Raw genomic sequence first — 13,213 nt, 5'->3', positions numbered from 1 at the left:
ACTTTTTTTTGGAGATACGTCTCGTGTATTCGGTCTGCAACTGATCCGAACCCTGCAGAGCTCTGCAGCTCTCGCTGAACACGTGTGCATATGTTGTGTCTGGATTTCATTTAACACGCCTCACTTAGTTAAAATTCACAAATTGCATTTGTTTTGAAAGAATAATGCTGCACGTCCGCTTAGTAATGATATGCTATCAAAAGATTCAGAATGTTTAAGCATCTTGTGCCAAGTAAAGGTAACTGAATTAATCTATCAGCTCTGCCTGGCCATGATTGGAAACGATTCACTGAATCTAATCCAGACCGTAGATTTCAGCTAGGGCACATGATCTGTAGATGCAGACCTGCTGGTGCCAAAAATCCCTCATATTTTCCATCTCAGTTCAGTTAGCTCATTGTCTAAAATACTGTTGGGTTGCCAAATTACATATTTTGCATTTTTATGACTGTGGGGCCTGCATCTAATTTAAAGTTAAGATAAAACCAGTTAATATCACTTTAAATGGGATGCACAGCAATTCACGCAGAGTCATATGTTGATCCCCGTGAGATTTTTACAGTTGAACTCTAATCCCAGGTTATGACACCTTGACCTTCGTCCCAAACTCAGAATATAAGAATGATTAAAACCACATGAGGTTTCAGGGAGTGCCATTTAATTTGTGTTCTCACAGCCCTGATTCATCAGGAATGTTGTCTCCCGCCTGCTAATAAGATCCCCCATCCTGATGCATTGCAGAAGAATTTGCACAGAGTGGGAGCACAATAAATAGGATGCTCATTTCCCATCCTACCGCTTTTGCCCAACCGGATGAAGTAGTTCACTTCTTCAGAATCTTTCCCCCTCAGAAACACCAGACTCCCTCAAGACCTCTAAACATGTGGGTCCATGCTATTTATTCTCATTACGGACCAGCCAGGAAATGTGGTTTAAATTGTGCAGTCATACAATGTGTCTACTTCCTCCTCAATGATATGCATGAGGGCTGTGCTCTCTACATCCTGTCACTGTTAAGAGGGCTAGCACCTGGTAGAGTGCACTCTGTATTAATAAAGGTGGGAATCCCAGTATCTCAGCTTCTTTGAGCCGGCCCAGGATGAGAGGAGATTGGGTTGATATACCAACAGACCAACTGCTTTTCCAACTCCTCAGACCTGAGACTGACTAAATATAATGGCAAAATGTAATAACAATGGCTATGTTTACATAAAACTTAAGATCTCTGGAGGGAATGTGGTAGCTGCTGCAGCTGAAAGCAGAAAGGGGTCTGCCATTGATTGATCCCAATCAGTAGCGTGCTGTGAATATAATTTAAACAGGAGCTGAGGTGCTCTGTTTCAAAATTCCTTCACGAAACGTAGCTGGACATTGCAATGGAAAATCACATTAAAGCTTGGAGTTTTCCCACATGGGCAGAGAGGTTGACAGCTTTTCAGAGACCTGAGCGAGGCTGTGTGTTCTTACTGTTTTTCACACCCAAAACCAGAACAGAGACTGATAGTCCCAGAGGCTCAAGATTTACTGAGAATACAGAAGCGTATGTGTGGCAGTTGGTTTAGAGGTGGACCACATGTGGTTGCTCAGTGAAAAGAGGTTTGTTTATAAGTGGTGAAAGAGACAAAGAACCAGAACCAGAGGTAGATGTTTTTCTTCCTGAAGGTGCTACATTTTACAATACATCAACCCAAATATACCAAATGTTGTTCTTGGCTTTGACATTAAGTGTAGCCATCCAGTATTTATCTTTGCTCTTTCCTCACAGATATCAGACCATGCTGGACTGCTGGCAGGGTGAGCCACAGGAGAGGCCGACCTTCACTGAGCTGGTGGAAAGGCTGGGAGACTTGCTTCAGGCCAGTGTGCAACAGGTATGATGGGCAAAACTTAACCAATTAAACACTACATATTATAGAGTTCACGTTTCACTGTTTAAACACCAGACTGTTCGGATCTGCCATCGGGCTTGGGCGTGAACTGAAACTGCGAGTTTATGAGGATATACCAGAGATTTATTGAAGTGTTTTTACTGAGAAGTGCGGACATATTTCAAATTTAAATCCCCACATCAGGAAGGATTTCTGACCATGTTGCGGTTTTATACAAGAGCAGTTTTACCAATATTAGTTACCAGATTTACAGAATGAATCACAAGCACTGGTGGTGATTAACAGGGGGAAAAAAACAGAAGTTGAAGTGTTTTGCTCGCTGTAACTGAGAAGGGAAACAACAGTCAGCACAAACACTTGGCTCTCCTTGGAATGGCACCATCGGTTGCGTAGAGGAACAACACTTCAAAACACGTGGGGAAAAAACAATGCATTTGTTAGTGTGATGCATGATAACATTGTCTGGTGTCAAATGACAGATTGTAGATTTTATACAGCTGTTACAAAGCTGAACAGCTCTTTGTTATGACTGGGTCAACAAAGACAAGAACAAGTCGTAATGTTTAGTTTTATGGGCAAATATTTTACACCGAAATGAGATGAAACACACCTGACAGAGTTCAGAAAACCTTTTTACTTGGAGACATTTTGACTTGACAGAACAGTGGCTGTGCTAACATTAACATTGCCTTCACTCTGTTAAAGCACCAGGGGGAAATTAGCATGAGACTAAAGATCTGTGACTGATCTACTGACTATGCATAATTTACCAACAAAGACAAAGCCAATTTATTTGGATAATAACCAGCTTATTACCAAGAGAACACAAAACATTATTTACCAATAGAGCCTGAACTGTGTTATTAAAGTTATTGTTACTATCCAATGTGCATAAATATGAAAAAGCAATTTTTTCCACATTTCTATGTGATGTTGCAGCTTTTTAATTAAAATCAGCACTGTGCACATAAGTATACTGGCGGAGATTGAGAATAGAGATAGAGAAATCAAGTTTTCATTGTGACTTAAAAATCTGAAACGCAGCAAAACTGCTCATCTCACTGTAAAAAGTAATTTTACTCAGTTGACACCACACTTCTTTAAATCCCAACAGTAGCTTCATAATGCCAAAAGAAGGCTTTGCACTGCCACAGACCATTAGTAAATCAGGCCAAAAGTGTCCCATTAGAGCGTGATTGGCGCTGAAACTGAAGCAGCTAAGTGAAATTTTACACCTGAGTTCCCGTGCTGCTAAAAAGGCTTGGAAGATTAACTTGCACTCGCTCTTAATAAAGTCGCTTTCTATGGCTTGCATGTCTGCATGTGTCAAAAAGACTAAAACCAGAGTGGATCCATGCAGACTGCACGGCAGGAGAGCAGACTGCCTTCATCAGAGGCAGTCTGCTCTCCTGCCGTGCATGTTAAGTGCACTTGAAGGCTGTTTGTCTTGTTAACCTTACAGCCTACGTGAACCACTGAGGTTTAAAATAAAAGGCCTCATTTTTTGATGGAAGAGTAGCAGCGACTGAAGCTGATGAACGTATATTTAAGAAAGACGATTGCTTAGTATCAGCTGTCAATGTGGATAGAAAGCTGGTTAAAACCTGAACAAAACTGGATCACTTACAGTCATCAGGAACCACAAGGCATCTTTCTTTCACAGAAGTAAACAGGCCTTTTCCCAAAATGTACATTACTGCAGACAGATAGCTACAAAGAGGAATTACATTTCACTTCTTTGGTGGACTGTAGATTGTCCAGTTAAGTAATAGGAGACACAGACGAGGCCACATATCACATCACTTCAAATGAAAACTGTTGCATTACAAATGAGTCTGTGAAAGCTACCTTCATGAGAAACAGAACAGAAAAAACAGACTTTCATTACTAAAGCTTGTGTAACAGCGCGAGAAGCTCGGTCATGAACTCTCCTGCTACCTGTTCCAGCTTCATGAATATGGTTATGGATTTTGGAGCCATGAGCCTGGTTTCTTTGGCTGCTCACCACAACCTATGGAAGTGTGTGTTTGTACAGAGCGCATAGCATCAATCATAAACCTTCTTGTTTCGTTGATTTAGGAGGGTAAGCACTACATACCCATCAACACAGCCTTGCTGGCAAAGGTGGGAGACCAGACTGTTGCAGTATCGTCAGAGGAGACACGGCCTCCCACCTCCCACCGCGACTCAGGGAGCAACTGGTAAGAAGATGGAGTATTTTTCATGGACTAGTTTTCATAAAACACACTAAAGTACTCACGGACACATGTGCTTTCCTCCCTGCTATGCTACTGAAAATACACAAGCACTGGCACTGGTGCTGTAAAGAGTTTAATTGACCCCTACAGGTCTGCAGACTGCAAATTTGCAGGAGTTGCCATGAAATTTTGTGCAGACTTAAATCTACTTTAATCTTGCACATGAAAAATAACATACTTCACCCTTGCACCACACCCTCCACCCAACACTACACCTGCACCAGTATTATTATAATATATCATAACACAAAAAACTAACACTAAAAATAATCAAATGTACACAAAATAAGCAAATGCACTCAAGAAGCTGAGCATAATCTAAATTTTAAATGAAAACTTAATAAATGCTAAACTATTAATGCTCTAGTACAGAAATTGGTGGACTAATCCTTTTACTTTTGAGATTCTCTGGCACTTTTCTCTTTATTTTCTTTGTATTTTATATGAATTTTTAACTTGAAGATGCCCCGCTGTTTCTGTTCTCTGAATTATTGAGGTTTAGTAGCAATGAAAATAGATAAATACTCACTTGTACCACATTCGTAAGTGATTAAACATCTGATAAAAACTCCACTTTAAAAGTGTGCAAATCGTTATCGCCACAGGCAAAAGATGGAAAAGCCACCTGCATCACGATGGAGTCAGATTTGTTGGCTGAATGGCGGTCGGGGTTTTTATATATCAGAATGTGTTCAGTAAACTACAAATTTCTGAAAACGTTTGAAGAGATATTAAATGTAAAATAAATACTGCATTCCTTTTTAAATGGCCAGCAGGGGGCGACTCCACTGGTTCCATTAAAGAAAAGTCCACTTGCACAGAAGCTTTACTGTGTTTGAATATTGAACACAGTAAACATTTCTTGATGAATTTATGCATTTGATCGCTAGTTTCAGTTCTTATGTAATACAGCACCATGTCCACATTCTAAATTATGGTCAGGATATGTTTGAGGGTGTGGCGAGCAAATGTCATTGACAAGTCACCACCACTAATTAGTGTGCAATGTCCCTTAAGTTTAATAGTCCAATGCAAATAAAGTGATTTGAGCTGAAGCTCTAAAACTGAAAACCAAATCCCAGTGGCTTTGTTCCTCTTTCATTTCCAGTCTGTGACGGACATTCAGGGTCTAAAAATGTTGTTGTTCCCCAGAATTCCCGTCTGTCACCCCTGTGAGTTTTTAATGTCTTCCATTGAAACTTAGAAGAAACATTAATGCCTCCTTCAGGATTACATGTGATAACTTTCCCTCTCTTATCTTGTAATGCAGAGCTGTCATCAAGTCAAACTTTATATTTGTCCAATATTCGGTTTTATGAATTACAGCCCCACGGGGCTGCTAGATTGGCTGCAGTCTCTTAGTCTTCTTGGCTCAAGTCTGTTGCACTCCCCAGTGAACTTGTTAAGACATTCAAAGGAAATCAATCACCTTGTCTTACGTACATGTAAACCAATCCTCAGACTGTACAGGCAAACAGCGCAGAGTCTGTTTTGCGAAGGAAATACCTCAATCGTTTTTTTAACTGAAATATCTAAAACAATTATTGTTTCCATAACGTTCAGACTAAACTCAACCAGGAGAACGTTTAGGTCCAACCTGAGGACAATGAGAGACCCGATTGGCACTTGATAAGAAATACACAGACGTCAGCTCGATGGTCTGCGAGCCTTTAGTGTTGTGGCTCCTGCGAGGTGTTTCCTCAGAAACTATAAAGCGAGGCTTCAGGATTTATGTCCACTTAAAATAATATTTGTTGAGCTGTTGGATTTTCACAAGTCCCCCAAGTGTGTTTTTGGAAGAGGTGCTGAAAAGCAGTAATGACAGCTACCCTTTAAGTTAAATTAAGCTGCTGTTTTAGCCTCTGAGCGTTGAAATGCAAAGCAAACAAGGTGTGTTTTCAAAGTACAATGTCATAGATGCACCACATTGTTGACGCAAGTGATTAAGTTCCCCTGGTTTTGTTGCTGAACTTGGCCTTTCAGCTCCAGTGTAATCAAAGGACTCTCTGAACTGAATGTTTAAAGGTGGGTTGGAATCTTAACCCAAGATTTGTTTTTGTGTTTTTTCTTCCAGGAACATTAAGATCCGTCCCGCCAGCGTAAAAACCTTTGATGAGGTTATGATGGAGGACGGAACAAGTGAGAACCACGAGGTAAATTATTAGGCATGAAATTAAACCCGAAACACACAAAATATGCACATCATTCAGTACAACTTATCCTTTCTTTGATTGCAGCTCCACGTGTGACTGTTACATACAGTAACAGCTGAACCTTAACGATATGTTTCAGATTTTTGACTCGTAAATCGTCCTCGTACCTACTTTAGCTTCATTTGGTTAGTTATAACAGAGCCAGGTTTCCTGCAGCAGTTAGATGCTATTGCTTTTATTTGCTAAAGTTAGCTGGAATTTGTTATAATAAGTTATAATCATTAAAATGTAAATGCAATTAAATCGAGTCACATGTTTTAATTTCTGTGTACAGCATCTCCTCCTTTGTGTAGAAAAGGTGCTTTATAACCATTCTTTGCCTTAAAGAAGCAAAGGGAAATTATTGGTTTTAATTATTCAATCTCTGCTTGTCGATCAATCTTCATTAGGGTCATTCAGACAGCGGGATGGGCCTTTCGTCTGACAACATGAAGACACTGATGCGCTTTGAGTCGTTGGCAGGCCGACCTCTGAGCATCATGGCTCTGGCGTACGTATGCTGCACCCCTCCTCATGCCCCCGTCAGTGACAGATCAGCACACACAAACACACTGCGAGAGACTCAGAGTACCTGCTTGGAAACCTCCCCGCTGTGCAGGAATGTAGACGCTATAACTGTCTTCGGCCTAAGTTTCTTCAGCCTTAAAAAAACAGTAATTGGCCAGTTTTCCCTTTTGTCTGGAGAACCCATGCGTGAGGAATAGGAGCACAAAGGAAAAATGGTGGGGAAAAAAGCTTGAAGGTGACGATTTGAAGGACTGACCACAAAAGCAGGCCGATGTTTGGCTGTTTTTAAGAGCGAGTACTAAAATCTCTTTGTTTCCAAAGAGTCCTGAATGAGATACCTCCCAGCCTGCTTTAAGTTATGACTCATGGCTGTCTGCTACAATCCAAATAATCTCAAAGGAGTGACGTAGACAGACTGCAAAATCCAGCCGATCATTTGATGATTTAAAGATGTTGTTCTTCTAAACTGGTGTAAAGACCCGGAGACAATATGTTTTCACTTTAGAGTTTATTCTAGGAAAAACATCTGATATTGCTGAGATTTTCTCATGCAGCTCTCTGCTGGCATCTTAAGGTTTACATGTGAAGCTTGGTGACAGGGCTAATTTACAGGGTCACACCTCTGAGCTCAGTAATTACACTTTAAACCTTTTCCTATTATTCTGCTGCTCCCTGCACAGTAGCAACTATTAATACTCCTTCAAAGTGCTGTGGCTTACACTCAAGGGGTTTAAAAGAGCAACAGTGGCAAAGTAAACTGTTCTAGAGCAACTCTTTCCAATCTCTCTTAAGCTCAAGCTCAAGCGTCTAAAGTTGTGAAAGCAACATAAAAGCACTTATAAATTATTAAGAGAGACCGTGTGAAAAACTGCTCAGAGACACTCTTAGCAGAGTTAATGACACTCTGAAGCCCTGCAACTGATTTACAGCTTGCCAGACTCACTTCGACAAACACCCACTCAGAGTCTCCTCTAGATTTCAAAACCTGAAGTCGAGGAGTCATTACAGGCCTGCTTGTCCCATCAGGGCCTCGGCATGGTAGGAAAAATGAGTCCAGGCATCCAGAGAATGACTTTTATTTTAAGGGGAGGACTTTCTTGCTGGGCAACCACTCAATCACTGCCACCTTTGAACTCAGGAGGGTTTTACAAGGCTCTCCCCCGCTGTAGTGCTTTTGTATGACGGTCCACCTGACGCTCACCCAGGCCTCACCATTCCTCCAGCCTCACTTCCCTCTGCTTATGATTGGTGCTGATTATGCAGAGGATGTTGCCTCAGCACAATGTGGTATATTATTAAGAGACACCCCAGCTCATATTCAAGCAACTTTGATTTAAACATGTGAACAGCTGGGAAACAGTCTGCTGATGGCTTTAGCACAGCTTAAAGTGACTTTTATTTCCTTTGGTTCAACTGTACCTCCTCCCTGCACTTGGCACTGCCTAAACAACAACTCTGTACTATTGTTTTCTTTACTTTTGATGTCTAATTTAACAGGTAGTTTATTCATCAGCATACAATTCCAGTACAGGGTTGTCACTTCCCCCCACTGGGCACTGACCCTTTAGCCCTGAGAGAGGAGGTCCGGGAACCCCTAGCAACACCAAGACAATAAGAGGCAATTACTCATATTCTAGTCAAGCAGAAAAGCTCAAGATGATTGATTGCATCATACGTTTGGTTGATGGTACAGCTTCACAGGGGGGATTTTTTTTTTTAATTTTAATCAAGGAATATCACAAGAGCCTCCTACTGTGAGAGCAATCAAATGAAGTTGTCATGACGGAAGGCAACCTTGATATTAAGCACAGAGCATTTAAGTGCATAGGCTATTGTGTAGCAATCCCCACGTATGGAAACAAATTACAGACCACTTAAATTTGTCTTTAATGTTTTTTTAAAAATGTAATCTTCTTGCTACTTCCCACTCTTCCAAATTTGCCTGATGACGTGTCCCATTATTCACTGATATGACTATGTTTTCTGTAAAATGTCACAAATGTTTGTCACCATTTTCCAAAGCCTAAACCAACCTTCGTAATAGGAAATCTACGGAAAATGTGATTTCGTAAATAGGCGATTAAAACTCTTATCGTGGTTAAAAATTCTTGGTTTTAAGGAGCGGTCCTCACCAACAGCCAAGAGAAGATGCTGTTAAGAATACATGCAAGCAAGGAAAGCTTTATTCTTATAGCACATTTTAGTACAGTGCATTGCACAAAGTATGAGCTACCATGGAGATGTAAGGCACAAAACTGTGTAGATAGATGTACACGAGTAAACAAATACAAACAAACAAGTGAAAAAAACATCCAGTTTTTTGGGGCAAACGTTTCCGGCCATGTTCATTTTTTTTTTCACTCATGTATGAACACAGATAAGAAGAACCGCGCCCAACCGTAGAGGTTTAAATTTAATCAGTAACTTTGAGTTGACCCTAAAACATATTTAGAGGTGTAAGCTTATGACGATAAGTATGTGTAACTAACGAGGTATGTCTCTGTGTGGCTTCAGGATGAAGGCAGCGAGTAAGAGTAAAGAGTCCATGCTGTGTGACGCAGAGAAGGAGAAGTACCAGCCCATCGTCCCCCCTCTGGACTTCAGTCTGGATGACTCGTCTCTAGACGCCAGCCTCGAGTGTCACAGCCCGCCGCCTGACTATAACTCCGTGGTGCGCTACTCCACCCCTCCTGTGTAACCTCCCGTTTTGTCCCTGGAGAATCTGAGAGTGACAACCTCAAGGCCTTTTGCTTTGTTCTCCTCTGTTTTGACTCTTATCTCCGGACCGTTTCTCTAGCAACACTTGAGTGTGAAACACGAAAGGACGCTCATGAATCAGCTTGACCGTGATTTTTTTTTTTCCAACTTCAAGGAAGGCTGTGAACTGGTGATTTCTCTCCAGTTTGAAGGCAACATTAAAGCTGCTGGTCCGGTCCACGTTCACTGTAATATGGCAAACAGCTGAAAACAGGCTCAGGTATTTCTTTGATCTACTGTGAAACAAACCGCAATGATTTCACTTTGAACAAGCTACAGCATTTAGAGATGAAAAAGCCTTAAAAGAAAAGAGAGAGGACTCCTTAGACCTTTCAAGTTCAGACCAAAAACCTTTTTAAAAAAAAAAATAGGTTAACTTTATTGGAAAAAATAAAAACTGTATTTGTGAAATTGTTTTTGTAATCCGGCTCCGTTGTCTCATACGAAGGTTCGTTTTTGCTCAAAACAAAAAGCAGACAGTGGAGCGCATTAATTATGAACAGTCTGTTTTGAGGTCATGGCTCCTGTGATCTCATCAAATATTCAGCTCAACTAACTCAGGTTGACCAAGAGTGATAGAGAAGAAGGGTACTCTGGATCTCTCTTGGGTTTCAGAAAATCACAGGTTAATGGGGGAAACAGGGTAGAGCTGAGAGTAAGAACAGACAGCTTCAGATTTGACAGTCTGACTATGGACCCATTAAAGTTACTGTATATACAGACTCATCCACCTCCTTTTCCAGCCAGGTATTAAAGAAATAATTTTTCATTTGAAATTAGTCCAGCTAAAAAAAAGTGTATTTTTCTTCTGTACAGACATAGGAACAGTTAATTAAAAAGACCACTAGTTAAACTAATAGAGTATTTATAGGCTGAAGACACTGTCACTTAGTAATCCAGCTCTGTTGTTTATATACATTCATATTTTAAGTTAACCAAAGCATTTTCCAGCTCAGTCTTCCTGATATCACCATGCAATATCCTGGTGTTGAATTCCAGACATTATATGCTGTTTGTGCTGCTGTATTCACTAATAATAACGCTGCTTCTGCAGAGACGTGTTTGTAATGCGAGGTGGGATATTCTCAGTCCCTCATCTTGTTGTAGTAAAGCTTGTGGTGCGGGCTGTCAAAACTCTGTGTGTGTGAGAGAGAGAGGTCAGCTAAGTGCGTAACATCACCAATGTTTAAAAGCACATTGAGCTTATTTTTATGTTGTGATACAGCAAACACACCCCGTGGAAATGCAGCTAGCTCATGCCCATTAACCACTGCAGAAACAGTGTTTGTCAGCGAGTAAACTAAAGTGAATATTTTGATCATTTCCTGATGATGTTTTGTTTGTGGCTGCGTGTTTGTGTAAGAGGAGAGGAAGTAATTATGCACTGATGCTTTATATCAAGTATATGTTTTTGTATTTTAAAGGTGTATTATTAGGAACATATGTCGAGGATCACATGTTTAAAATTATTTTATTTCTTTTTTGTTCGTTTTTTGTTTAAGTATGAATTAACACTTCTGTTATTTGTTGCATTATTTCATGCCAGTCTAACATCATCACTTCTGTTCATTATGGAAATAGCTATCTATGTCAAGCTTCATATAAATGGATCCATCATTTTAGCCTCTACTTTAACAGTATTAATTATCTCAATATCTGGTCAGTTTGGGTAAATGTTGTATTTTATCTCATGTCTTTGGAGAAATCATGACTAATGCTTCCAGCAGCTCAAAACTTCTTCCGAGCTGCTTCTGTGTTGTCCACATAGCGTAACAAGTTATAGTGTTTTAGAAAATTATGTTCCCCAACACTGTTAACTGAGTGTATGAAGTGAATAAATAAAGCTCTATATATTTATACATTACTTGAGGCTTGGTTCATATTTGCTTGAAATATGTGGAAAAATGAATTATTTGTTGAAACTACGACTGTGGATCAAAAGGGAAATATTCTTCTTTTATGGACTGCTCCCTTTAGTGTTTGCTATAACGGATCACCTGTCTCCATCACACCAAACCTCTACATGTCCTCCTTCACTACATCCATGAATCCCTCCTCTGCACATGTCCAAACTGTCTCAGTCTTGCGTCTCTATCTTTGTCCGAGCTGTCACACTTATATACTCATGTCTAATCCTCCACCTCCTCTACCTCCGCTCCTTGCAGCTTCACTATCACACTTCACTATGCCTCCCTTTCATTCACACACATGTATTCTGTCTTGCTTCTACTGACTCTTCTCTCCAGATCATTGCCTCACCCTATCATATGATCTATTGAGATGAAATGACTCAAGATGTGAGTGGGCGTCAAGGAGCCTGGGAAGGGATTGTTGGTGGCACACCGTTTCTTTCCCTTCAGCCTTGAATGGAACATTTTCGGTCCGGTGTAGCAGGGTCCTGATCCCACTAAGGTTGTAGTGGAAGTCAGAGAGTAGGACTGGTCCATGTGTGTGGGCTTCAGGTAAACATCAATGTTGAGGTTTCCGTTCTCCAGAGTGTGCACAGCACAGTCCAGAATAGGACTTGGGATACTGATTATGTTGTCATTTTACTGAATATAACTTAAAAATGACAAAAACAGTCTTTCAATGTGAGAAAAGCAGCAAAAAGCCTCCCTGTACCCCTGCTACTGATGCTAACAGCAAGGACTGATTTTGTTGTTTCACACTGTTTATATAAATTTTAGGCACAAAGTTATTTTAGTATTTCACAGGAAAACTAAAAACAGAAAGCACAGAACGTGTAGGAGAAATAAGTCTTTACCTTGATGAATGACTCCTCAGATTCAGATTTATCTACTGACCGCTTGGGCGGTTCCCAATCTCTGCACTGGGAACCTCACACTTGATGTCATTGTTAGTCCTTACCCTGCGTATTTACTCAACGAATGGGAATAATTTCAACGTTAATGAAATCTGAGCTTGCAAACTTTAATGAAATGATTTGTTTATATTGAAATACTCGTGCATCCTTCTGCCAGTCTTGTCCTCTTTGGATCGTGAAACACTCACTTCCTTCCAGGGACAAGGTGTCGGCAGCCTGTCTGTGCACCGGCACAATGCCCCTCTGAGCGGAAAAGGAAGGAACTTTTAATCATCCTGGTCACGACTGGTGGACGCCACGCACCGGCCTTCCTATGGGACCCTCTGGTTACCGGTAACTGGGCGTGTCTGACCACATGACACAGGCCCTTCACTGTCTCCTCATAGGATTTGCTGTTTACCATAAGGTGAGTGAGTACCCAACGTCACTCATATCAACAACCTCCGATGTGGACTATTTCCAGAGATTTCCCAGATACAAACAAACAAGGGAAGGATGTTGAAGGGGAGGGTATTCTTCACTGTCATGTTTTTTTTTCTGTTTTTTTTTTTTTTTTTTGTATCTGCAAATTCACACAGTGTTTTTCCATACAGGGACAAGGATGAGACACTTTTCCTTAGGAGCCACTGTGATGGGAGTAGAGCTCCACAGGGAGGCTGTTAAACAACTGACTCATTTACATTAAAAATCAAGGATTACTTAAAATGCTTAAGTTTCCTAGCAATTGATACCACTTATACCACAACACCAGCGACAATTCGTCAT

General features: G+C 40.7%; 1 protein-coding gene across 1 annotated transcript in view; it reads left to right on the top strand.

The window, feature by feature from the left end:
• Positions 1 to 11,488, top strand: part of kdrl (kinase insert domain receptor like) — a 43,854-nt gene extending 32,366 nt beyond the window's left edge. The window contains exons 26-30 of the mRNA XM_031744865.2: positions 1,766 to 1,871; positions 3,969 to 4,090; positions 6,222 to 6,300; positions 6,750 to 6,850; positions 9,382 to 11,488. Coding sequence (XP_031600725.2) covers positions 1,766 to 1,871; positions 3,969 to 4,090; positions 6,222 to 6,300; positions 6,750 to 6,850; positions 9,382 to 9,565 — 592 coding nt within the window. The 3' untranslated portion in view covers positions 9,566 to 11,488. The remainder of the gene's footprint in view (positions 1 to 1,765; positions 1,872 to 3,968; positions 4,091 to 6,221; positions 6,301 to 6,749; positions 6,851 to 9,381) is intronic.
• The last annotated feature ends 1,725 nt before the right edge of the window (positions 11,489 to 13,213 follow it).

Source organism: Oreochromis aureus, linkage group 2 (assembly GCF_013358895.1).
Source record: "Oreochromis aureus strain Israel breed Guangdong linkage group 2, ZZ_aureus, whole genome shotgun sequence".
Lineage (NCBI taxonomy): Eukaryota > Metazoa > Chordata > Actinopteri > Cichliformes > Cichlidae > Oreochromis > Oreochromis aureus.
The sequence above is the reverse complement of the archived record's forward strand: the minus strand, read 5'-3'. Positions and strand labels throughout refer to the sequence as shown.